At 52.0% G+C, this 27,733-nt stretch overlaps 1 protein-coding gene across 2 annotated transcripts in view; it reads right to left on the bottom strand.

Moving 5' to 3' along the window:
* The window catches only part of DNAJC7 (DnaJ heat shock protein family (Hsp40) member C7), a 36,457-nt gene extending 10,931 nt beyond the window's left edge, over window positions 1-25,526 (bottom strand). For both annotated transcript variants that reach the window (XM_078619344.1, XM_078619345.1), the window contains exons 1-7: window positions 25,335-25,526; window positions 16,916-17,004; window positions 13,320-13,444; window positions 12,420-12,533; window positions 1,581-1,655; window positions 966-1,084; window positions 222-375 (exon numbers count right to left, since the gene is read on the bottom strand). In XM_078619344.1, the coding sequence (XP_078475470.1) occupies window positions 222-375; window positions 966-1,084; window positions 1,581-1,655; window positions 12,420-12,533; window positions 13,320-13,444; window positions 16,916-17,004; window positions 25,335-25,498 (840 nt within the window). In that variant the 5' untranslated portion in view covers window positions 25,499-25,526. The remainder of the gene's footprint in view (window positions 1-221; window positions 376-965; window positions 1,085-1,580; window positions 1,656-12,419; window positions 12,534-13,319; window positions 13,445-16,915; window positions 17,005-25,334) is intronic.
* Window positions 25,527-27,733: the final 2,207 nt, after the last annotated feature.

Genomic DNA, 27,733 nt, shown 5'->3' with positions numbered 1-27,733 from the left:
GAGGGAGCGGGTGGCAAGCACCATGACCGGCCGCCTTTGTCTCCCCAGTGGCGATGTTTACGCACTGCATCAGGCTGAGTCGACCTCGGGGAGGCCCCAGGACCGGTTCAGATAATCGTCAATGGTGTTGACCGCACCTTCACACATACACACGTACGTACGTGCACACAAGCTGAAGCAGCGCGTGTGTGTGTGTGCGTGTGTGTGCGAGTGGCCCCCACCTTGCAGGTGAGTCGCGCCATCTCGTGGTCCGGCTCCATCTTGAGCGCCTGCACGAAGTGCTGCACCGCGCGGTCGATCATGTCCTCGTAGTAGAGGCACAGGCCTCGCACATAGAGCGCGTCGGCGTTCGTGGGGTCGGCGCGCAGCACGTCGCTGTGTACACAAAACAAAGACAAAGATCCCCCCGTATAGCCTTAGCAGACTGTTGGGGCAAGTGCTGTTCGCGAGCACCTATGAAGGCCACACACACACGTACACACGTACACACGTACACACATGTACACACATGTACACAGTATTAGAGGAACAGGTGCTACAGTAGTGCTGGTGCTACGGTAGTGATGGTGCTACGGTAGTGCTCGTGCTACGGTAGTGATGGTGCTACGGTAGTGCTCGTGCTACGGTAGTGATGGTGCTACGGTAGTGCTCGTGCTACGGTAGTGATGGTGCTACGGTAGTGCTCGTGCTACGGTAATGCTGGTGCTACGGTAGTGCTCGTGCTACGGTAGTGCTGGTGCTACGGTAGTGCTGGTGCTACGGTAGTGCTCGTGCTACGGTAGTGCTCGTGCTACGGTAGTGCTCGTGCTACGGTAGTGATGGTGCTACGGTAGTGCTGGTGCTACGGTAGTGCTGGTGCTACGGTAGTGCTGGTGCTACGGTAGTGCTGGTGCTACGGTAGTGCTGGTGCTACGGTAGTGCTGGTGCTACGTGAAGGTTCGTGCTAACCTTGCACTGGCGCTCACCTGGCGACCGACTGCGCCTCTGCGTACCGCCCCAGCAGGGCGAGGCACTCGGCCTTCTTGATCTTGAGCTTGGGGCAGGCGATGGCGTAGGCCAGCGCCCTCTCCATGCAGTACACCACCTGGGAGCGGTGGGGGGACCGCACACGGCAACAATCAACACCACGGTCATCGCCACCAACATCGTCACCAGTCGGCAACGGCGCCATCAACATCGGTAGCATCATCACCATCTGCATCCACCTCGGCAATATCAACATCACAGTCATCGCCACCGGCATCAGCATCGCCATCGTCATTACCGTCAACATTACCACCATCATCGTCATTTTCGTCATCGTCATCAGCAGCAGTCTCAGTAGTGTCGGCATCATGACCACATGAACATCACCATAACCACCATCATCATCACCACCACCATCATCGGCGCCACCAGCATCACCACCATCGCAAACATGTGCGAACCGCCAACCCTCGCTTCCACAGCGCCGGGTTACACGAGTGCAGCATAGCCACTAGCGCCCGGACGGTGATGGTGACGGTTACAATGATGATGGTAACGACGACGGCGATGACGACTGCAACGCAATTAACGACGCACTCACAGCCGACGCTCACCTTCCTGTAGTCCTTCTTCTCGAACGCCTTCTCTGCCATGTTTTCAAACTCGAGCAGCACGCTGGCGTTCTTCAGCTGTGCGGCACCACAACGGGGGAACGAGACGCGCCCATCATTATTTTTACTACTCCTACTACAACTGGCACGCGTGTGGACCACACAAGTCAACTGCTGTAGTCTTGCGCTCCTACAATGGAGGAATTGGCAAACGACACAAACTCTCTACCGCTGAAGCCCTGTCGTCGTGGCTAGCACAGCTTGACATTGGCACTAAGCTCGCGAACCCGATTGCTGCCGTCATGCGCATGCATAGAATTAAGGAAAGCCTCGCCGAGTCTCAAGACTGCGTCATTAAAGAGTCGTTTTTTGTTGTTGTTCTCATTAAAAATGGATTCGGGACACGCCCTGAGCATGTGAGGTAGCCACCATGATTTATCGCGATCATGACTAATGATTGATGACATGATTATTTTTTAATCGTGTTTGTTTATCCAGGAAAAGTCTAAAAACTCGGGGGGGCGGGGAGCAATATTGCTGCTACTATGCGTGCGAATTCAAGTGAGTGATTTGCAAGTAAATTTGTATTTCAGCATTGGGATGTTTCGGTCAATACCAGCTATGGGAGAACGCCTGAACAGGGAGAGAACATGTTCTCCTCACACACCCCACGAAGAAAGGCGCCCCGAGCAGGGAACCGAACCCTGGAACTTCTCGCTGTGGGGGCACGATTGTTACCACTGCGCCACCCTGCCCGCAAATCCACGGTTGTTCAATAATAACCGCTAAACAGCTGGTCACACTCACGCCAATGGGCGGTCACCGCCTTCGGCCATCCTCAGTGGTAGCGATTCCACGTTCCTATGGCAAGGGGCCAGTCGGTTTATACCAGGAGCTTTAATTCTAGATTTGAAGCTTTCGTGACTGCAAGGATTCATACTCTTAGTTCCTATACCAGGAGCACTGTAGACTTCCTGCGGTGAAATTAACCTCTCTCATTCTAGTGACCTCTCAGGCCAGGTCGACTGTCAACCAGGACTTGAACTCACAAACATTTTCATTTCTGGGTGAGTGCGCCGCTCACAGACAAATCTAGCCACGTGTTTGTGTGTACGTATGTTGAACTTCTTTGGCACCATATTTTGCCAACCGTGCTCCTTTAACTACCGCGGAAAGATTCTCCAAGTCACGTGGCTCAATTTAAAGAGGGTCCTGCATTTGGGTGATTGGCTAATAACGCTATTTAATGAGTTTTCACAACCTTCTTCCTCCGACGTAAAAGCCATAAGTCAACCGACATGCTGTACTATCTGCTCACATACATGTGGTGCTATCAGAGAACCTACTTGCTGCACTATCAACAAACCAACTTGCTGTGCTAGTGTAGTAACTCTCACGACTCGTTCACACCGGAGTTGGAGGCACACTGCTTTATTTAACACCAACGTTGTGACATACACATTTGAGGGGGTATCGGCCCCCTCACCCGTCTATCTGAGGACACACCTCTCTAGCTAACCCTAGCCTGCCTCTGAGTCCTCCACTAATGGGCTAGGGGAGGCTATCTTGGCCCGACACTGGTCAGTCGGGCCCGGTACCCAGAGTCCAGACCAGCACTGGCTCTGGCTCTGGTACCACGCCACTGGCTCGAGCCTGCGCGGTCCTGATAAGGACGGCGTACCAGGGGGAGTCCAGGGCTCTATCTCAGACGTCTTCCGCCTCCTCTTCTTTAGCTAAACATCACTCTCGAGCCCTTCGATACAATCCCCTTTTATACCCCACCCCTCCCTGAGGGGTGGGGCCCCGGGGGATCATAACGACCGAATCGACCCCCCAGGGTGTCTGGCGCGGACGTCGCAGAGGGCACCTGCTTGTGCACACATGTAGCCCCGCCTACTGTGTTTGTTTACCATAGGCTGCCATGCATAACGGGCTCTCTCTCTAACACCCCTACATCACTCCCCCCCGCATAGCATGCAGCCGTCCCGGCTGCCAACATACAAAAATTTGACAATAAAGGTGCCTTCACCCCCTGACCGCGCGTGTGCCTCACTATTTTTGAACAATAACAGGAACCAGAACAAGAACGCAACAACAAGATGAGAAACAACCCGACGCACCCCCCCCGAATAAATACGAATTCCGTAAAAAAAACAGCTTATATACAACCAGCAGGGAACCCACCCCGCACACACAACAAACGGTGAACCCAGCATATGTACATCCGAGGAGCGGGAAACACACCATCCACACAACACCCAATAAACACAACAGCTATGTACACATTTTCCGGCCTCACAACAGTTTGCGCATTTTAGCGCGCGTCCTTGCAGCGGGCCCCTCACACGGGGTAACCCCGCGTGGCGGACCATCAGGTGGCGACTGTCCGTCTTGAGGTGAGCATTCCTCTGACTCCGCGTGACCCTCGGCATCCGCAGGAGGGGTGATCGGGCGTGAGCCCGTCACTCCTGATGCTCCTGAAGGTGGCACAGCCGGCAAGGCATTTGGTGAGAGCGACGGAGACGGACCCAGCAAGTCGGCCGACCCCCCACATGTTTGGCCACGCGCGTGTGAAGTGGGGTTGTGTACCGCAGCGAAGGGTTTTAATCTGGAGGGGTGCACGAACCATCGCCGCTTCCCCCACTTGATGCGCACGCACTGCGGACGTAACACCTCCACCACTTCCACAGGGCCCCGCCACGGCCGCACAAGTTTAGAGGAGGTTGCCAGTGGCACCTGGGGGCAGTGCAACCATGCCTTGTCCCCCGGCTTCCACTGCAGCATGTGCGCTCGACTCAATCTGAGGCGCTCATTTGCCTTCTGACGGAGGTCAGAGTTTTGCATTGCAGCATCCCGTGCCTCGGTCAATTTGTCCAGATTAAATTTAACGTGGTCAGCCAGATTAGTTTTTCCCTGCGGCACGGGGATCCGCAACTGGGCACGAACAGGCGGGTCTGGTTCTCGGCCGTACATGAGGTAAAAGGGAGAAAACCCCGTAGCCGCATGGGGTGCCATCCGGTACGCCGCCAAGACCCCCTGAATTTGTAGGTCCCAATCCGTTTGCGAGTCCGAAACTTGTTGTGATAACATGGACGAGATGGTGCGATGCAAACGTTCGACCATCCCGTCAGTTTGTGGGTGATATGGGGAGGTCCGAATTTTCTTTGTGCCCAGGAGATCGCAGACTTGTCTGAGTAGTTTACCGGAAAAATTTCTGCCCTGGTCGGTCAGCAGCCTCTCCGGAGCACCTTTGTCCAGGACATAACCCTGAACAAAGGCCTCCACGATGGCTGCTGCCGACTGGTTGGCCAAAGGCCAGGCCATAGGCCAGCGTGTAAAATACTCGACACCCGTCAACAAATATCTATTCCCTCTGGGGGTGGCGGGGAATGGTCCCAAAATGTCCAGAGCGACCAGCTCGTTTATCCTGGACACTTTGATCGATTGCAAGGGCGGGTTAGACTCTCGTGCCGGCGGTTTGCGTTGTGCACATTGAGGGCACGATCCCAACAAATCCCCCACATCCCTCGTCATGCCAGGCCAGTAAAAATCAAGTTGCAGCAAGGCGAGAGTCTTTTGGGTCCCCAGGTGTAGGAGGCGCTCATGAGCGGCCCATACCACCCTACCCCGCAACCCAGTAGGGACAACCAGCCGATGTCGACGTGACTTCCCGTCCCAATGCATTAGCAGACCTTGGCACATTTCCCATGCGTCGGGACCACCACTTTTTCCCCCCGCCGCACCGCCAACGCGACGTCGCCACCCGAGGAGGGAGACATCCTCCATCTGGAGGCGCCCCCATTCAATGACGGGCAACCCCAACAGGGAATCTTTGCCCTGCTGTTCGATTGAATTTGGAACCATTGCATCGTCGTCGTTGGCGGCCGCCAAGACAGGTACCGATGTGTCCCCTGGAGGCCTGCAACGTCCAGACCCCAGGAGGCATGCACACTCGGAGGTGGTTGGCAAGCGTGACAGAGCGTCCGCGTTGGTGTGGCGAACGCCCTTACGGTATGTGGTTTGGAAATCGTAATCCTGGAGGACCTCCAACCATCGGGACAATTGTCCCGATGGCTGTTGAACCCTCAGGGCGTACTGCAGTGCCGCATGATCTGTGCGGACGGTGAAATGCCGACCGTACAGATATGGGCGATACTGTTGGACGAAATGGACAATTGCCAACAGTTCCCTACGGGTGACACAATACCGTTGCTCCGCTGGAGACAACACCCGACTGCCGTACGCAACCACATGTTCCACGCCGTCAACCACCTGGGAGAGCACGCCCCCAATACCCGTGTTGCTCGCATCGGTGTCGAGCAAGAACGGTTTTGAAAAATCAGGGTAAATCAGGGGAGGAGCGTTTACCAAAGCATCCCGAAGGGAGCAAAAAGCAGCCTCCTCCTCCTGACCCCAGCAAAACCGAACCCCTTTAGATGTTAAAGCATGTAGGGGTTTGGCGATAGTCGCAAAATTAGCGACGAAGCGTCTATAATACGACGCAAACCCAATAAAACTCCTAACCTCTCCCACTGAGGTGGGAGTCGGCCAGGAGCTTACACACTGCGTTTTGGCGGGATCGGTAGAAATACCTGAGCGCCCCACGATGTGCCCCAAATAACGCACCGACTCGCGTAACAAATGGCATTTTTGGGGCTTAAATTTCAAATTAGCAGCCCGCATCTTTAGGAAAACCGCCCGCAACCTCTGGAGATGTTCCTCAAAAGTTTTGCCAAAGACAATGACGTCATCCAAATAAATCAGGCACGACTCCCATTGCAATCCAGCCAAAACCAATTCCATCAACCGCTGGAAAGTTGCCGGCGCTGAGTGTAAGCCCATCGGCAACCGGTTGAATTGAAACAGGCCGTGCGGAGTACGGAAAGCAGTTTTAGGCTTTGAATCATCGTCCAGAGGAAGCTGCCAGAATCCCGAAAGTAAGTCCAATGTGGAGAAGAATCGCGCTCCCGCCAAGGCGTCAAGCGATTCGTCCATCCGTGGGAGCGGGTATGCGTCGGCAACCGTAATTTTATTAAGGCGCCGAAAGTCAACGCAAAACCGCAACGAACCGTCCTGCTTCTTAACCAGGACGATCGGCGCTCCCCAAGGGCTGTTGGAGGGAGAAATTATGTCGGCGGCTAGCATGTCATCAACAGCCGATTTGACATGGTCCTTTTCGGCGGGACTCAACCGAAAAGGATTTTGGCGTATTGGCGCGCTGTCACCCGTATCAATATGGTGACGCAGCAGATGAGTGCAGCCCAAATCGTATTTATCCCGACTGAAAACGTCGGAAAATTCCCTCAGTAGTGTCTTAAGACGTTGGCGCTCTAAATTTGACAGGTCCGTCGATCCCGCGCAAAGCGCCTCGAGCCACCCTTCATCGCTGTCTGAATGTGGTCGCGGTGCAGGGGCAGCGCCGACATGACTCGCGACGGGTTCCTCACAGGGCACCGGCGTTGCGTGAGCAAGCACGGTCCCCTGTGGGACCACCACCGTCTGCGAGCCCACATTGAGGACCGCGATGAAGGGTTCTCCATCCCCTCTCACTATGGTCTGGGCCGGGAGTAAATTAGGTCCACTGACCCCGGCCCTAGACGGTCCCAGCAAAACCCCTTGAGCCCCAATGCCCTTAGCGAAGGGCCGCCGAAGTCTCAAAGGAATTAACATTTGCGCCCCCGGAGGAACGCGCACCGTTCTATCTACGAACGCCGGCACCGTCGCGAACGCCGTCCGGCTCGTAGCGGGGGATGGCAAAAACGCCATGCGTCGGCCCGATGGGAGCTCAATGCATCCCTGGTCGATTAATATCCTAATCGGCATTTTGGCCAGGAAATCCGTCCCCAGCAGGCACGGAACCGCCAGCGAGGAGGAAACAAAAATCGGCCCAGATAATTTAATATCCCCGACACAAATTTGGGCTCGAATTTGTCCGATGATGCCAAGTGAACCCCCGTTAGCAGCAAAGAATGGCACATTAACAGGCATCAAAGGACGGCTCTGGGCAGGGAGAATGTTATAAATCAACTCCGAAATAATGGTCGCCGATGCTCCTGTATCGACCAGGATGCGCACCTCGACCCCATCGATGTGACCCACAACGGCCGACGACCCCGATGACGCGGCTACAACCCGATGGGCCAACACGGACCACTGGCTGGGTTCAATGTGAGTACCCAGAGCGGTGCGTGTTGGTGCCATGGTACGCGATATTTGCCCCCCCTTCGCTGCGGTGTTCGAGTGTGTGACGGGCGTGTGCGTGGGCCAAACATGAGGGGTGCCGCGACTCGCCGGATTATGATGGTGGAGCTTGTGACGAGGGCCGGCGTCCCGTTGAGGTGTCGTTCCGCGCTGCCGAGGAGAGCGGCACCCCGAGGCGACGTGGCCCCGGATGCCGCAGTTATAACAGCGTGGAAGCGCTGGTGGCGACGATGGACGTTGTAGACGGCTTGAACCGGCCCGGTCCTCCCGCGCTCCCGCTCCGTGCTGCCGTTGATGGTTGATGGCGCAAACCTCTTCCGCCGGGAGGGTGGCCGCAGCGACGGCGCGCCCGCTCGCCGCCTTGCTGGCCTTCCGTCGTTGAGAGGACAGGTTTGCGTGGAGGAGACGGGCCGCTTGGAGGGAGCACATCTCTGCATCGTCCTGTGCGACAATGACGATGTCTAAGTCGTCCGCCAGCAAAAGTATCTTCTCTGTCACCATGGCGTCGACACCCTCGTCATCCATTCGTGGAAAGGCCTCCTTCGCCAGTGCCAGGAGGCTTGTGCGGTACGCCAGGGGCGACTCCTTCGTCCCCCGCTGGCGATCGTAAAAGAGTTGGCGACAGTCCGATGGTGGACCATATACCGCCGACAGCACCTGCATCGCCTTCCGCAGCGTGGAGCGCCTCTCCTTCGAAGCCGATGTTAGAGTGGCGAGGGCGTCGCTGTCGAGAAGTGCTGGCAGCGCGCGGAGAGCCTCGGCGTCTGTCCACTGTGCCATCTCCTGGTGAGCGAGGAAGCGCCGCTGGAAGCCGCCCCAGTCGCCATCCTCGCCCACAAATTCCTTGAGTGGAGGTAGCCGCTGATGTAAGGCAGCGGCTGCAGAGGAAGAACGCACTCCCTCGTCCGCCTCACTCAACTCAGCGTCGGCACGAACCAGCGATGGCATCGCCGGTCGCACCCGTGGTGACGCGGCAGGCACTGTACTCCCGCCGTTGGACGCGATGCTTAGAGCGGCCACGCCCTCAACAGCAGCTGCGGCGATGGCGGGAGTTTCAAAATGTTGCTCCGTTGAAATGGCGGGAAGGCGCTGTGGTCGTTGGCTGCTGTCGCCTCGTGGCGGTCCCGCAGCCCCCAGCCGCGTGATGTTGTCGAGCATGGCGGCTGCGGCGTACAGCAGCTCGGCCAGCTTCGCGTGCGCCTGCCTCAGCCCCTCCGTCGACGGCTCCCCTTCCTCCAGCTGCTGTGGCGTGGATGCACCCAGCCCCGGCTGCTCGATGGCATCTTCAGCCATCTCGGGCCCTCCGACTGCAGCGGTGTCCTCCGCCCCTGGTACTCCGACTCGAGTCGTCCGGCGTGTATCCATGTTCGTACTTTGTTTCACTTCTGACGCCAGATGTAGTAACTCTCACGACTCGTTCACACCGGAGTTGGAGGCACACTGCTTTATTTAACACCAACGTTGTGACATACACATTTGAGGGGGTATCGGCCCCCTCACCCGTCTATCTGAGGACACACCTCTCTAGCTAACCCTAGCCTGCCTCTGAGTCCTCCACTAATGGGCTAGGGGAGGCTATCTTGGCCCGACACTGGTCAGTCGGGCCCGGTACCCAGAGTCCAGACCAGCACTGGCTCTGGCTCTGGTACCACGCCACTGGCTCGAGCCTGCGCGGTCCTGATAAGGACGGCGTACCAGGGGGAGTCCAGGGCTCTATCTCAGACGTCTTCCGCCTCCTCTTCTTTAGCTAAACATCACTCTCGAGCCCTTCGATACAATCCCCTTTTATACCCCACCCCTCCCTGAGGGGTGGGGCCCCGGGGGATCATAACGACCGAATCGACCCCCCAGGGTGTCTGGCGCGGACGTCGCAGAGGGCACCTGCTTGTGCACACATGTAGCCCCGCCTACTGTGTTTGTTTACCATAGGCTGCCATGCATAACGGGCTCTCTCTCTAACACCCCTACACTAGTATCCAGCCAACTTGCTGTGCTGTCAATCAACCTGCTGGCCATGCGACCCACCCACCAACCTACTTGCTGCACTATCAACTAACCAACTTGCTGTGCTAGTATCCAGCCAACTTGCTGTGCTGTCAATCAACCTGCTGGCCATGCGACCCACCCACCAACCTACTTGCTGCACTATCAACTAACCAACTTGCTGTGCTAGTATCCAGCCAACTTGCTGTGCTGTCAATCAACCTGCTGGCCATGCGACCCACCCACCAACCTACTTGCTTGCACGGTCAACCAACTTTCGGCACCGTCCACGAGCCGACTTGCTGTGCCGTCAATCAACCTACTTGCTGTGCTCTCCGCTGAGCACCACCGCCCTGGGAACAGGTGCCAGCGTGCCGAGTACGGGGTGCCGACACGGGTCCTCGCTAATTATAGCTCCCGCGTCACATCGCGCGTCACCCCCACACGTCACATCGCACGTATCACCCCCACACGTCACCCCGCGCGTCACTCCACACGCCTCCACGGCAAGAACTCCTGCCACTCAGGGTGCCCTCGTTTGGCTCAATGAGTCCAAAGAATCCACTGCTATGGGGGCCTTGTGTTTTTATTTTAAATGTTATTCCCCCACCCCCCCTAAATGTGCCAATAATAATGAGTAGTTCATAACAATAATTCAGCAGCAGGGTGGTGCAGTGATGCACAGCAACATGGGCCTGGGTTCAATTCCTTACTCGGCTGCCTTTCTGTGTGGAGTTTGTATCATCTCCCCTGTTCTGCAAAGTGTGAGTGTGTGATGGTGTGTGATGGTGTGTGATGGTGTGTGATGGTGTGTGATGGTGTGTGATGGTGTGTGATGGTGTGTGATGGTGTGTGATGGTGTGTGGTGGTGTGTGATGGTGTGTGATGGTGTGTGATGGTGTGTGATGGTGTGTGATGGTGTCTGGTGGTGTGTGATGATGTGTGATGATGTGTGATGATGTGTGACGATGTGTGATGGTGTGTGTTGGTGTGTGCGAGTATGGAGTCTGTATGATCTCCCGTGTTCTGCAGAGTGCGAGTATGTGATGGTGTGTGATGGTGTGTGATGATGTGTGATGGTGTGTGATGATGATGTGTGATGGTGTGTGATGATGTGTGATGGTGTGTGATGGTGTGTGTTGGTGTGTGCGAGTATGGAGTTTGCATGAACTTCCCTGTTCTGCAGAGTGTGATGGTGTGTGTGGAGTTTATATGATCTCCCTGACCTGAAGAGTGCGAGTGTGTGATGGTGTGTGCGTGTGTGTGCGGAGTTTGTACGATCTCTCCTGTTCTGCAGAGTGCGAGTGTGTGATGGTGTGTGTGTGTGTGGAGTTCATAATCTCCCATGTTTCTACAGTGTGAGTGTGTGATGGTGTACGTGAGTGTGGAGTTCGTATGATCCCCCCATGTTTCACGTGGCTCTCGTCCCAGTTCTTCAGTTTCCTTCCATAGCTAAACAAACACACAAAACATCCCCGCTGCTGAAAAACATCCCCAATGGGTTAAGTGGGTTGCCGAGTGGGTGGGTTGCCGAGTGGGTGGGTTGCCGAGTGGGTGGGTTGCCGAGTGGGTGGGTTGCCGAGTGGGTGGGTTGCCGAGTGGGTGGGTTGCCGAGTGGGTGGGTTGCCGAGTGGGTGGGTTGCCGAGTGGGTGGGTTGCCGAGTGGGTGGGTTGCCGAGTGGGTGGGTTGCCGAGTGGGTGGGTTGCCGAGTGGGTGGGTTGCCGAGTGGGTGGGTTGCCGAGTGGGTGGGTTGCCGAGTGAGTGGGTTGCCGAGTGGGTGGGTTGCCGTGTGGGTGGGTTGCCGTGTGGGTGGGTTGCCGAGTGGGTGGGTTGCCGAGTGGGTGGGTTGCCGAGTGGGTGGGTTGCCGAGTGGGTGGGTTGCCGAGTGGGTGGGTTGCCGAGTGGGTGGGTTGCCGAGTGGGTGGGTTGCCGAGTGGGTGGGTTGCCGAGTGGGTGGGTTGCCGAGTGGGTGGGTTGCCGAGTGGGTGGGTTGCCGAGTGAGTGGGTTGCCGAGTGGGTGGGTTGCCGTGTGGGTGGGTTGCCGTGTGGGTGGGTTGCCGAGTGGGTGGGTTGCCGAGTGGGTGGGTTGCCGAGTGGGTGGGTTGCCGTGTGGGTGGGTTGCCGAGTGGGTGGGTTGCCGAGTGGGTGGGTTGCCGAGTGGGTGGGTTGCCGAGTGGGTGGGTTGCCGAGTGGGTGGGTTGCCGAGTGGGTGGGTTGAAGTGAATGTGTGAGTGGAGGAGTCATTATGAACGTGTGAGTAAAGTGTGTAGTTGGGAGAAGTTCTGGCTCTACTTGGCCAGTTATCCCATAGCACCTGGGTCTGTCCCAACGTCAAATGCACAATGGGGTCGTGTGTGTGTGCGCGTGCCTGCGTGTGTGTGCATAAGTGCATGCGTGAGTGTGTGAGTGGGTGCGTGAGTGGGTGCGTAACTGCATGCAAGTGCGTGCATGCGAATGTGCGTGCATGCCTGTGTATGTGCATGCCTGTGTATGTGCATGCCTGTGTGTGCGCATGTGTGTGCTTGTATGTGTGCATGTGTGTGCGCGTGAGTGTGTGTTCTCTTGAATGCGTGTGTTCGTGCATGAGTGAGTGCGTGTGTGCTTGCGTGTGTGAGTGTGCTTGTGTGTGTGAGTGAGTGTGTGTGTGTTTATCAAACCTCTTGCTCCGCCTGCTTGTTGGTGGGCTCCAATTCCAAAACCTTCTGGAAGCACCGCACGGATGCATTTGACGATCCCAGTGCCACGTGGCACTTCCCTTCCCTGAGGTGACCCTGAGGGGACAGGACACCGGGGAGAGGACACACACACAAACTGGTATTCAAAGACAAAGATCCCCCGCGTAGCCTTCACAGACTTTGTGGGGCAAGTGCTGTTCACGAGCATCACTTATGAAGGTCGGCACAGCACACTAAAGGGGTGGCTGGGTCCAGCACCACGCACGGCCGCCTTTGTCTCTCTAGTGGCGATGTTTACACACCGCACCAGCTACTCATTTGAGGCTCAGTAAACCTAGGGGAGGCCCAGGACCGATTCAGATATTTGCCACTGGCGTCGGCCATATTCATGCACATGCACACAGAGACGTACGTGATACACATACGCATTGAACATACACAAAGCCTATCCATAACGCTAACCCCGATCCCTTTCCCATAACCATAACCAGCAGACCCAACTCCTAACCTAGGCCTGTCATCCTAACCCCTAAACATATCTTCAAACACCGACCCTTATCCCTCGCCAGTAATCCAGATGCCTATTCAAAACTCGTCACCCTAACCCAAAACACCAAACTCCTAACCTTAACCACAAATCTCATCATACTCCCTAACCACCATCAATATCCCGAGCTCCTAACCCCAACTATAATCCTATACATAACCCTTGCCTGTACTACTGATGACTCTAAACTGAATCCACAAAACTTTAGCCCCTTCTGTTCCCCCCTAACCTCTCACCTCACCCCCTTACCATAACCCATAGCCATTATGCCTAACCCCTCACACCCCTGACCCCTGACCTAGCACCCCTGATCCAACCCCTGAACGTGCCACTACCTTCACGAATGTGTCGTCGAGCCGCACGGCCTTCTGGGAGTCCTCGAGCGCCTCACGGTAGCGCGACAGCATCATGAGCGTCGCTGAGCGGTTGCCATAGTAACTGGCATTTGACGGACACAACTCTGGGGACCGCAATGGAGGGGGGAGGAGGGGGGAGGAATGGCCGGGGGGGGGGGGGAAGGTATTGGTCAGAGAGGAGAAAGCGATCACGTCGGTTGAAACGATCGTCGGAAGAACTTAAAGGTGACAGATTCATGCCAACTTGGATGCCGGTGCTGCGTCAGCTGTGCTGCACAGGGGCAGCTGACACGAGGCGGCTCCCTAGGCAAAGAAACAAGAATAATTAAACTACAGCGCCGACATGACACGAGGCGATGAGTTGTGATGGAAGGCGATTTCGAGATGCTTTGGCATTTAAACGCAAATCCTTCGACTTAACCTTAGTGTGAAACCACTGCAGACTGTACATGTCTCATGGAAGACTGAGTCGGCCTGGGACCGGCTCAGATATTCTATAATGACTGTTAGCTGTGAGCACGAATCAAACTCGGATCTCCAGGTTTTCCAATATCCTTCCATAGCTAAAAGAAGCCCACACACGATGCAGATGATATTGGCCAAAACATTCCAACGCTGAAAATGTTCCTGCAAATTACTCAGTTGCGATCACACGCAAGCAGAGGCAGCAGCAACACCGCCCCCTGGTGTGACACAGCAGCACCTTCTCCTTCGTGACGATCGCCTTGCAACGCCGTAAAAATGATAGCGCCAACACCAAATGTGCTCATCGTTTGATTATAACGTGCACATAGTTCCTGCAGCGAGTCACGAATGGAGGTTCACGATGAGGCGAGGTTTGAGATGACGCCAGGTTTGAGATGAGGCCAGGTTTGAGATGACGCCAGGTTTGAGATGAGGCCAGGTTTGAGATGAGGCCAGGTTTGAGATGAGGCCAGGTTTGAGATGAGGCCAGGTTTGAGATGAGGCCAGGTTTGAGATGAGGCGAGGTTTGAGATGACGCCAGGATTGAGATGAAGCCAGGTTTGAGATGAGGCCAGGTTTGAGATGAGGCCAGGTGTGAGATGAGGCCAGGTTTGAGATGACGCCAGGTTTGAGATGAGGCCAGGTTTGAGATGAGGCCAGGTTTGAGATGAGGCCAGGTTTGAGATGACGCCAGGTTTGAGATGAGGCCAGGTTTGAGATGAGGCCAGGTTTGAGATGAGGCCAGGTTTGAGATGAGGCCAGGTTTGAGATGAGGCCAGGTTTGAGATGAGGCGAGGTTTGAGATGACGCCAGGATTGAGATGAAGCCAGGTTTGAGATGAGGCCAGGTTTGAGATGAGGCCAGGTGTGAGATGAGGCCAGGTTTGAGATGAGGCGAGGTTTGAGATGAGGCGAGGTTTGAGATGACGCCAGGTTTGAGATGAGGCCAGGTTTGAGATGAGGCCAGGTTTGAGATGAGGCGAGGTTTGAGATGACGCCAGGATTGAGATGAAGCCAGGTTTGAGATGAGGCCAGGTTTGAGATGAGGCCAGGTGTGAGATGAGGCCAGGTTTGAGATGAGGCCAGGTTTGAGATGAGGCCAAGTTTGAGATGAGGCGAGGTTTGAGATGACGCCAGGTTTGAGATGAGGCCAGGTTTGAGATGACGCCAGGTTTGAGACGAGGCCAGGTTTGAGATGACGCCAGGTTTGAGATGAGGCCAGGTTTGAGACAAGGCCAGGTTTGAGACGACGCCAGATTTGAGATGAGGCGAGGTTTGAGATGACGCCAGGTTTGAGATGAGGCCAGGTTTGAGATGAGGCCAGGTTTGAGATGAGGCGAGGTTTGAGATGACGCCAGGTTTGAGATGACGCGAGGTTTGAGATGACGCCAGGTTTGAGATGAGGCCAGGTTTGAGACGAGGCCAGGTTTGAGACGAGGCCAGGTTTGAGACGAGGCCAGGTTTGAGATGAGGCCAGGTTTGAGATGAGGCCAGGTTTGAGATGAGGCCAGGTTTGAGATGACGCCAGGTTTGAAATGAGGCGAGGTTTGAGATGAGGCAAGGTTTGAGATGAGGCCAGGTTTGAGATGAGGCCAGGTTTGAGATGAGGCGAGGTTTGAGATGAGGCGAGGTTTGAGATGAGGCCAGGTTTGAGATGAGGCGAGGTTTGAGATGACGCCAGGTTTGAGATGAGGCCAGGTTTGAGATGAGGCCAGGTTTGAGATGACGCCAGGTTTGAGATGAGGCCAGGTTTGAGATGAGGCCAGGTTTGAGATGACGACAGGTTTGAGATGAGGCGAGGTTTGAGATGAGGCCAGGTTTGAGATGAGGCCAGGTTTGAGATGAGGCGAGGTTTGAGATGACGCCAGGTTTGAGATGAGGCCAGGTTTGAGATGAGGCGAGGTTTGAGATGACGCCAGGTGTGAGATGAGGCGAGGTTTGAGATGAGGCCAGGTTTGAGATGAGGCGAGGTTTGAGATGAGGCCAGGTTTGAGATGAGGCGAGGTTTGAGATGAGGCCAGGTTTGAGATGAGGCGAGGTTTGAGATGAGGCGAGGTTTGAGATGAGGCCAGGTTTGAGATGAGGCGAGGTTTGAGATGACGCCAGGTGTGAGATGAGGCCAGGTTTGAGATGAGGCGAGGTTTGAGATGAGGCGAGGTTTGAGATGAGGCGAGGTTTGAGATGACGCCAGGTTTGAGATGAGGCGAGGTTTGAGATGACGCCAGGTTTGAGATGAGGCCAGGTTTGAGATGAGGCGAGGTTTGAGATGACGCCAGGTTTGAGATGACGCCAGGTTTGAGATGACGCCAGGTTTGAGATGACGCCAGGTTTGAGATGACGTCAGGTTTGAGATGAGGCGAGGTTTGAGATGAGGCCAGGTTTGAGATGACGCCAGGTTTGAGATGAGGCCAGGTTTGAGATGACGCCAGGTTTGAGATGACGCCAGGTTTGAGATGACGCCAGGTTTGAGATGACGTCAGGTTTGAGATGAGGCCAGGTTTGAGATGACGTCAGGTTTGAGATGACGCCAGGTTTGAGATGACGTCAGGTTTGAGATGACGCCAGGTTTGAGATGACGTGAGGTTTGAGATGAGGCCAGGTTTGAGATGACGTCAGGTTTGAGATGACGTGAGGTTTGAGATGAGGCCAGGTTTGAGATGAGGCGAGGTTTGAGATGAGGCGAGGTTTGAGATGACGCCAGGTTTGAGATGAGGCCAGGTTTGAGATGAGACCAGGTTTGAGATGAGACCAGGTTTGAGATGAGGCGAGGTTTGAGATGAGACCAGGTTTGAGATGAGACCAGGTGTGAGATGACGCCAGGTTTGAGATGAGACCAGGTTTGAGATGAGTCGAGGTTTGAGATGAGACCAGGTGTGAGATGACGCCAGGTTTGAGATGAGACCAGGTGTGAGATGACGCCAGGTTTGAGATGAGACCAGGTTTGAGATGAGACCAGGTGTGAGATGACGCCAGGTTTCAGATGATGCCAGGTTTGAGATGAGGCGAGGTTTCAGATGATGCCAGGTTTGAGATGAGGCGAGGTTTCAGATGAGGCCAGGTGTGAGATGACGCGTGCGATGACATGTGCGATGACGCGAGATCTGTGCTCACCGATCGCCTTGGTGTAGTAGTTGTAGGCCTCGTTGTAGTGTTTCTTGATGTAATATTCGTTGCCTTTTTCCTTGTTGAACTCCGCGTTTCTGTGGGTTTTCAATACAACGCACACACACACACAACAGATCAAGATCCCCCCAAATAGCCTTCACCAGATCCTCGGGGCAAGTGGTGTTGCTAGCGAGCATCTATGAAGGCCGGAACAGCACACGAGGGGGTGGGTCGCCAACACCACACCCTTGTCTCCCCAGTGCTGATGTTCACACACCGTGCATAGGTCCTCAATTAAGGCTGAGTCAACATAGAGGATGCCCAGGACTGGTTCAAATAATCGTTATTTGGTCGCCAGCAGGAATTTAACTCGGTTAAGTAGGGATGATAGCACAATGCGATAACCACCGCTCACCCCACACACACGCACATTACGGACACCACGGTGACATCCAACGTCAATCAGTAAAAGGGTAAATGCCACGTCTTCACCAGCTCCTAGGCCCCACCCACTACTCAAGCAGTCCCACCCACTACTCAGATAGTCCAAACCCACTACTCAGGCAGTCCCACCCACTACTCAGGCAGTCCAAATCCACTACTCAAGTAGCCTTGCCCTCAACAGGCATCGTCGTGAATTGAGCAGTGGGGCAGGGGGGAGGGACGTGTTTAAGGCCAGGACAGACTTGTAATGCCGTTTCATAACCACCTGACTCAGCCAAACAAATTAAATTGTGACATAAAGTAGAAGCGTTGAACGGACGCACAAGTTACCATTGTTTCAGCTCGACCTACCGGTGAATTTAAACAACAATTCTCAACTAAATTTCGATTTAAAGCTTTCGTGACTGCAGGGATTCATATTCTTGGTTCTTTCGGTAAAGTCACGTAGAAAGGAAATCATAAAATAATAAAAATAAAACAATAAAATTCTCACGACGTTTCAGCCACATAAGAAGCCGTCCTTAGGTGAACAACAGGCCTGTCGGAAAGACAGCGTCCTGAGAATTTTATTATGTTTTATTTTTATTATTCTATTATTTCCTTTCTACGTGACTTTACCGAAAGAACCAACAATATAATTCTCAACTACCTACGTTCGCTCATTAAGACATATGAAGCTTCACCCTGAAACTGCGTCAAGCATCTTTGGGTCAGAAGCCAGGAAAGTCAGAATAACCGCGTCACCTGAACCCCGCTTCTTTAAATCAGAGTAAAACCAACACAGGGAAAAAAAACAGATCTTAACGCGAAACCAACAAATTAATACATTTTCTCAAGAAAATACGTATAAACGAACCGTAACATTGGCCGTGGAAAAAACCCCCATGTGTTTGGGGACCAATACCGTAAGGGCACGGCGTCAGCATCGCACGGGGAGCGCGCAGCGAGGCGAGTTGGCGCGGTGGGAAAGAGGCGGCCTGCCAAGAGGCACAACGCATGCGTCACCCGGCCATTGCCGCCCAACGCCACCAATATCACCCTCCCAGCCATGATCTCACCTCACTGGCTCACTCCAAGCTCAGGGGTTCTCAATACACGAGTCACCCCCCCTCCCTCGTTCAAACAATACAGGCTGCGGCGTGGATACCGTGCAGGAGAGATTTTGAATGTGCGCAGGGAACATCAGCGGCAGGTTACAGCGACAGATGTAAGCAACGTGAAACGTGACTTACTAACAAAACACACACTCATACACAACATGGAACATGTGCCTTAGTCACACACACAACACTGATACACGCGGCATACGTGCCTTGCTAACAGAAAACACACTCATACACAACATGGAACACGTGCCTTAGTCACACACACAACACTGATACACGCGGCATACGTGCCTTGCTAACAGAAAACACACTCATACACAACATGAAACATGTGCCTTACCAACACACTCATACACAACATGAAACATTCCTTAACAACATACTCATACACAACATGAAACATGTGCCTTACCAACACACTCATACACAACATGAAACATTCCTTAACAACATACTCATACACAACATGAAACATGTGCCTTACCAAAACACGACACACTCATACACAACATGGATCACGTGCCTTACCAACACACAACACACTCATACACAACATGGAACACGTGCCTTACCAACACACAACACACTCATACACAACATGGAACACGTGCCTTACCAACACACAACACACTCATACACAACATGGAACACGTGCCTTACCAACACACAACACACTCATACACAACATGGAACACGTGCCTTACCAACACACAACACACTCATACACAACATGGAACACGTGCTTTACCAACACACGACACTCATACACAACATGGAACACGTGCCTTACCAACACACAACACACTCATACACAACATGGAACACGTGCCTTACCAACACACAACACAATCATACACAACATGGAGCACGTGCCTTACCAACACACAACACACTCATACACAACATGGAACACGTGCCTTACCAACACACAACACACTCATACACAACATGGAACATGTGCCTTACCAACACTCATACACAACATGGAACACGTGCTTTACCAACACACAACACACTCATACACAACATGGAACACGTGCTTTACCAACACACAACACACTCATACACAACATGGAACACGTGCTTTACCAACACACAACACACTCATACACAACATGGAACACGTGCCTTACCAACACACAACACACTCATACACAACATGGAACACGTGCCTTACCAACACACAACACACTCATACACAACATGGAACACGTGCTTTACCAACACACAACACACTCATACACAACATGGAACACGTGCTTTACCAACACACAACACACTCATACACAACATGGAACACGTGCCTTACCAACACACAACACACTCATACACAACATGGAACACGTGCCTTACCAACACACAACACACTCATACACAACATGGAACACGTGCTTTACCAACACACAACACACTCATACACAACATGGAACACGTGCTTTACCAACACACAACACACTCATACACAACATGGAACACGTGCTTTACCAACACACAACATTGAGTTACCAATGATGTCAACCGTGGTCGTAATAAAGTTATATTACTTTGCCATGGACTATAGTTCCTATCACTGTGAACTTGTTCGTTCACACATTTCGAAATCTGTGGCCAATCTATATTTCCCTGGGTGAACGTTTCTTGGTTCTACTACTGCAGTTTCCACGGTCTTTTGTATATCCGTTAAGAGGGTAAATGCTCCGTAGGCTCGAGTGTTTAAAGTTATCAATCATCAGCAGAAGCATCATCATCGTGGGGGCACGAGAGGCATTGAATTAAAAATAAATTCCACAAAACTACAAACGCGGCTCTGGCCAAATGCCTGCCGCAACCCAGCGCATCATTCACGGCACCAAGCGCCGATCCCACGCCGCACTTCGCGCCGCTACGCCCGTTCACCACCGTCACCACCGCCACCGTCCCTTGGTAATGGGTAGAATGGTGACTACTTTGTGGAAGGTCAGCAGTGGCTGTGCTTTGTGGTTGCGCTGCGTTAGTGGCAACTGCTACTGCTGCTGCTCTTAGTCACGGTGGTTGTTGTGGTGCGAGTTTTGGTTGCTGGGGATTTGAGTGGCAGTGGTTTGCGTTGCTGTCGCGGTGGTTGTGGCGGTGGTTGTGGTGGCGGTGGTTGTGGTGGCGGTGGTTGTGGTAGTGGTGTTTTGGTGCTTTGTGTTTGTTGTGGCAACATTGGTGATTGTTCACGCGGTGGTGGCTGTGGTTTTATACTGACTGTTGTGGTGGGAGCAGTTGTGGTAGGATGTTAGTTGATGTTGGTCGTGGTTGTAGTGGCAATGAGTGGTGGCAGCGTCGTGGTGGCGGTGATGGTGACATGCATGGCTGTTGCGTTGGTAGTGGCGGCGGAGGTAGTTGTATCAGTCATAGCTGTCCTTGCATTGGTGGTGGTTATCTATGTAATTGCAGTATTAACTGTGGCTGTGTTGATGGTTGAAGTCATGGTGTTGTGATGATGGGTATGGTAGTAATAGTGGCTGTGGTGGAATTGGTGGTGGTGGTAGTCAGAGCAGCAGCAGTGTTGTGGTTGTCTTCATGTTGTGAATGTGTTCATGTGGTGAAGATGGCAATAGTAGTGGCTGTGGTTATAGTGGTGGTAGTGCTCACAGCTCTTGCTGTGTTGGTGGTGGAAGGGCATAGATGTGATGTGGCAACTCTTAGCATGGCTTTAGTTGGGAGCATTTGTAAAAGTCAGATTCACCCTTGCTGGCCAAGTAAGGTAATATATTGTCACCTCACGAAAGGTCAAGGGAGGTCAACACCAGCGGCGGACAGCAAATGGATGCACTTGTCCCCGCCATGGGAATGTGCAATGCCCACCACTGCCTCAGGGCTGCCAACAGAGGTGAGCCTCTGGTCCACATTCATTTGAGCAAGAGCGGTGCGATTTAGCAAAATGATAAAAAATAAAAATACTTTGTAACGAGACTGGCTACGGAATCACCCAAACTTGAAGACCACAAACCTCAGTGACCGTGTCATTACTTTGGCAACTATCGACCATGACGCCGGCACTCAATGGCCTGCTCGTTTCGAATGACGTTGAAAGGATCTTGGACGTTTGCTGCGAACCAGATGGCGCGCGATTTTTTTAATTTTTACTATAAATACAAATGCAGTAATAACCAGGGGGGGCCGCGAAACCTCAGCGGCAAACGGCGACCGCTGGGACCGCCGGGACCGCTGGCACCGTGTCACTCCCGCGACATCACTGCAGCGAGCGCGGGCGTTGTGTTACAAAAAAAAACACCACACGACTATGCGAGTGGAGGTGGCCAGGTGGATCAGAGGTCAGAGGCCACAGAGTGAGCACCACCGAGCTGCTGGATTGAAAGCCTGGCGGATTCTGCCGCCCATGATTACACCGGGTTCCCGAGTGTAGTGAGATGATGGTCTCAGCTCATTCACCGACGACTTACACAGAGACTCACCGACTCGCATAGAGACACACAGACTCACATAGACTGAGTTGTGAGTAAACCAGGTTCGAGTGTTGCGCGTTGATGATTAACAATAACCGCGCATAAAATGTACATTCATTTATCACACTCTCGATCCTGTCCCGATGACGCTTGACGTGGTTGCAAACTAAATGTCGCATATCTAATGGAGCTACATTTTAATTTGAAAATTGTTCTACAACTCACCAGTGAGTGGGCCGAACAATAATGATCGGCGCACTGTTAAGCGCTTGCATGCATCGCATTTTTGCTTGTTTGGCTGTGTTGTGTGGTGGAGGGTTTCCACCACGCAATGTTACGTAAACCAAGCCAAAAATCTACAAAAAAATAACATTCTTCAAAATTAACTTTTGAACTTGATTTGGTAGAAAGAAAAAGATTCCAGCAGAGGCATTTTAAAATACCTAAATGCCACGAGATGAACATTTATCCCTAGCAGGGGTTGTGGGAAGTGCACCCAGGCCTCCACCCTCCCACCCCCCGAGTGCGTGGGTAAAAATAGTTCACTTTAATGGCTTTCAGAAACAATTCTACGACATCTGCTTCTGTGAGCCCTTCTCTTACAGAATCAGAATATGTATTTATACTGCAGGAGGAATCCGATGAGCTATAAAGCTCTTTTGTCACAGATGTCCAGTAGGGGCCACGGGGTTAAACACGTGACCACAACCAACAGTACACAAACACGAACGATAGGAGTGCACAGTACAAGAGAGGTAAATAAATCACCCAACACACACAAACACAACACATCCCCCCAAACTACTAGACAAGGCCCACTGAGCTATTAAGTCATTTTTCAAAAGCGACCGGGTCACCACAAATGGCTCGTCACTTTACGCGAGCGATGAATGCACACACATCGACTCCTGGCAGGAGGATGCCGCTGGTACAAATTCAATAAAAATAGAGAGAACATTTTAAATTATTTAAAAGTATAGGAGTGAGGCTACATGGACGTCACTGCGGCACTCCTGACTGATTGTAAAATATAGTTTTTATATTATCACGTGCCAGACGACCCAGGACACACAAGTGAGAGATGGGAGTATCACAAAGTAAAGATGAAATTAACCTTCCGTTTGAAAGTGTGCCTTCTGATTCAATCAGCGGTGGTGACATGGCCCAGTGGTAGTGAGGTCTCACTTGCTTTTGAAGGTTTGCGGCTCGAACCCACGGCCAGCCTGGTTAATACTGCGGTGCGTATTAATTTTAAGAATATGCCATGCAGTCTGCCTTCAAAGCGGATGCTGAAGATCCCCGTGAAGTCATTCTAGGAAGAGCAGGCCATTGTGTGCCAGCGAGAGTGAATATTTTTTTCCAAATTTGAAAATATACTAGCAAATTACTCAATTGGGAAACACATAGCAGTAATCGTCACCCTCTTAGCAGGACCTTCCTGAAAAAGAATTGAGGCTTTCCTGGGTAAACAAATATAGTAATAAAAAATTATAATAAAAATGTGTGCAAAGGTTGAAGTTGTGAATGAAAAGACCCTGACAGGTACAAACTACCAAGTCGCAGTGGCAAATTCAAAGACCATTGGAAGGATACAATGACAAATTGAAAGACCCTCAGGAGGTGAAAGAATCAAATTCAAAGACCCCAGCAGCATCAAATTCAAAATGAACAATAAGTTAAAGTTAAATATTAAAGCGCGTGAGATTGGGTTTTAAATAACATAGGTTTTTCTTTTTTTTTACGTTTCATCTTTTTTTGCTGGCCTATTTCAATCTAAAAGAAGCCATTTCAAAAACCGGACCCTGTTCCATGGTCAACATTTGTTATTTCTACCTTTAGGGCGTTACAGACCGTTAATTTTAAATGTAGGGTGCATCTTTATCGAAAGGGTATTTATCGTAACAATGATGGTGTTTGTGAAAGTAAAGCGATAGTGGTGATGACAGTGGTGGTGATGGCGATAGTGGTGCTGATGAGGGTGGTGGCAATGATTGTGATAATATGGCGATGATACTGTGGTCTGTATTCATGGTAGTGGTCGTGATGTTCATTGTGTTCATAGTAGTGGTGGTGAAGTTCATGGTATCAAGGGTGCTGATAATGATGTTGATGGTGAATACGGCCTTCTACGGTGGGATTGGTAATGATGCTGATTCTCAATGGTGTTGGCAGTGTATGCACCATCGAGCCACACATCACCATCACAACTACAATCACCACCAATCACCACACACATCACTAGCCACGACTGCCATAAAATTACCAACATCACACATCACATTATCACCACTGCCAGACGCATCGCCACTATACGCCACCACCACCGCCGCCACACATCAAGTCCACCATTTCCACTTTTAGGACGTTAATGACCGGGTATCTACCCAAAAGAAATGAGCCGTTTGTGAAATGTAGGGTGCATCTTTATAGAAAGGGTATTTGTCGGAACGATGTTAGTGTCTGTGAAAGTACGGTGATGGTGATGAAGATGATAGTGGTGCTGATGACGATAGTGGTGCTGATGAGAGTGGTAGAGAATGTTTGTGACAGTATGATGATGATACTGTGGTCTGTATTCATGGTCGTGGTGATGTTCATGGTATTAATGGTGCTGATAATGGTGCTGATGGTGAATACGGCCTTCTACGGTGGGATTGGTAATGATGCTGATTCTCAATGGTGTTGGCAGTGTATGCACCACCAAGCCACACATCACCATCACAACTACACATCACCACCAATCACCACACACGTCACTAACCACGACTGCCATAAAATCACCAACATCACATCACGTTATCACCACCGCCAGGCGCATCGCCACTGTAAACCACCACCACCGCCGCATGTCAAGTCCACCATTACCAGCACACGTCACTATGCTCACCACACAAATCATCACTACCAGCAAAACCACGGGGATCTCAAAGACCCCGATACTCAAAGAACCCCAAAAACACGAGGACCCTGTCACCCAAACAGCAAGGAAACTTCTAGAAGCCCGAGGCCCCAAGACTACGTGAACTCCCACACTGATAAATGCTGAGGAGACTCCGAACCCACCCCCAAAATAAACCCCCGAGACCCCAAAACGAAAGGGATACCATGGACCCCAAGAAACCAGCACGACTAAAGGGGAACCACGAGACTACCGACAAACCAAATAACCACCCCACAAAAAAAACCGACACGGCCAACCGAACGACCCCAGTAACGCCACGAGTCTGAGGGGACCGCGGGAACAAGCTAGGATGCCACAGAGCCTCCCACACACACACACGCCCCCCCCCCCCCCAAAATCATCGAGGACCTCAAAGCCAAATACCCCCCCCCCCGCCAGGCCCCCCACGCCTCTTCCCCAATCGTCTACCCCCTCAAAACCCGCCAGCGAAAAAAAATCCCGCATCGCCCGTCGCTTCCCCGCCGCCGCCGCCCGCGAGGCACCTGCTGTCGTCCTCGGGGTCCGCGATGGGCTCCGGGCTGGTATCGTCGTCGTCGTCGTCACCGTCGCCGCCCGGGTCGAGCTCCATGCCGTCCCCATCCTCCTCCTCGTCCTCCTCCTCCGCCTGGCAGCAGCGGCCATCCTCAGTGTCCGCCATCGCCGTCATGCCCGCCGATGTCTCCCGGAAGTAGCGGCGTGCCGGGCGACGTCACTTCCGGCTCCACACCCCCATGCTCCCTGACAAAGATGGCTTCCGTCCGCCATGTTGCGTCGGGGTTATTAGATCAGATTGTTTAATACTGGGAGGAGGAATCCGATGATCTATAAAGCTCTTTTGTTGACAGATGTTTAATTGATGAGGGGAGGGTGTGGCGGGGGGCAGGGATCCGATGAGCTATAAAACTCGTTTTTTTCTCACGGATGTCCAGTAGATGGGGGAGGAGTGTGGAGGGGGGTCAGAATCAGATATATTTATACTGCGGGAGAAATCCGATCAGCTATGAAGCTCTTTTCTCACAGATGTCCAGTCGGAGCACTGGCTCGGAACCTTACAAAGACAAACAGGAAATGTAAATAACGTTATATATTAATATGTAAAACTAAAAAAATGTTACGTCACCAGCTATTAGCTTCTTTTTCAGAAGCGAGTTGGCAACAGTTGATAGCTGAACAAAGTGGCTTGTCAATGTGGACATTTATAGCGTCAACATTATCTAATAATGGGGGAGGGGTGTTGAGGGGGGTGGGGGCGTAGCGGGTGGGGGGGGGCATAAAATTGGCGGGAATTTTTATCTGTTACGGTTTAATGTTCGAATTTGTTTGATATTAAACGTTTGATTTTTTTTGTTTATCTTTAAGCAGCTGAGAACTCAAGACAGCAGGATAGAGTCCCGTTTACAGAGTGACCGGGGGCATCACAGGGGCCGTCCATAAATGACGTCACGCACCTGGGGGGGGGGGGGGGTCAGACATTTGTGATGATGTGTGACGAGGCGGGGGGGGGTTGAGAAATGTGACGTCACATCAAAATGCGCAACTTTAAATAAATATAGACAACACGTTCTACTTAATTAAATAGACTTTTAAATAAATGTTTCCTCCTACAACATCAGAGTGCAGCGCCACATGAAATACGCACTACAATGACAATAGTTTAAAGCGATTTGAAGCATGTTTTATTTTTCGGGGTGGGGGGGGGGCAGAGCTTTGTGACGTCATATTTGAGGGGGGGGGTCTGACTTTTTGTGACGTCGTGTGACGAAGGGGGAGGGGGTCAAAAATCATCCAAAATCGCGTGACGTCATTTATGGACGGCCCCATAACGGCAAAAAAAGTTACAGCCATGAGGTAAATATAAATAAAAAATACTATTATAATAATCGACGTTTTGGGTAATGTCCCTTGTTCATAGCACAATTATAAATCATGGTAAAATAGATTTGCCTTTCTCTATTTGTTTCCCTTTTTGAAGGCAGCGCAGTGTTATTGTTGTTGTTGTTATTGACTAATGTGCAGAGTTGTTTTGCTATCGTTTGTACTTTTCTACCACTGCCAACATTGCATCAACAAATAACGAGTCTCACTTATCTTTGGTTGTCTGCTCTCGTTATTTAAGCCCAAACAATGTAGTCGTCTGAGGGCGCAGACTCGGGTGATTTAAAGGCCAAAACATGGTAAGTGGCTAAATTTATTTGGCCACAAATCTGATCTCTGGCAACGACCTGATGATGCTGGCTGCAGGTTACCAGCGAAACGTCAGACTGCCCAGTGGTCAAATGTGCCGCGTGGATCGCAAAACATCATGCTCTGACGGTATGTCCTGAGAGTGGCATTGTCATCTTCTTGGTTCTTTCGGTAAAGTTACGTAGAATGGAAATAATAAAATAATAAAAATAAAACATAATAAAATAATTCTCACGACGTTTCGGCCACAACTCAAGCAGCCGTCCTCAGGTGAAGAACAGGTCTGTCGAGAAGACAGAGTCTGAATTGCGTTGTGGCCGAAACGTCGTGAGAATTATTTTATTATGTTTTATTTTTATAATTTTATTATTTCCATTCTACCTGTTTTAGTATTGCCAGAAAGGGGAAAACCCTATTATCATAATTTAATACTGCAAAGGAGGTCTCATGATGATCTGATAATGTATGATGCATGGACTTTGAAACTGATTGGCCTACACCAAAGACAGCCTTCTTCATGGCATAGTCTCACAGTGTCAGACCAGATACTAACGCCAAAAGGCGAACCATACAAAGACAATCTTGATTTGAAGCTTTCGTGACTGCCGGAATCCATACTCATTGGTTCTTTCGGTAAAGTCACGTAGGCATAAAATAAAATAAATCACGACGTTTCGGGCGCAACACAAGCGTACCACCTGATGACGGACGCTTGTGT

Source organism: Lampetra planeri, chromosome 62 (genome assembly GCF_965212315.1).
Source record: "Lampetra planeri chromosome 62, kcLamPlan1.2.h2, whole genome shotgun sequence".
Classification (NCBI taxonomy): Eukaryota; Metazoa; Chordata; class Hyperoartia; order Petromyzontiformes; family Petromyzontidae; genus Lampetra; species Lampetra planeri.
Note: the sequence above shows the minus strand (reverse complement) of the source record. Positions and strands in the feature narration are given on the sequence as shown.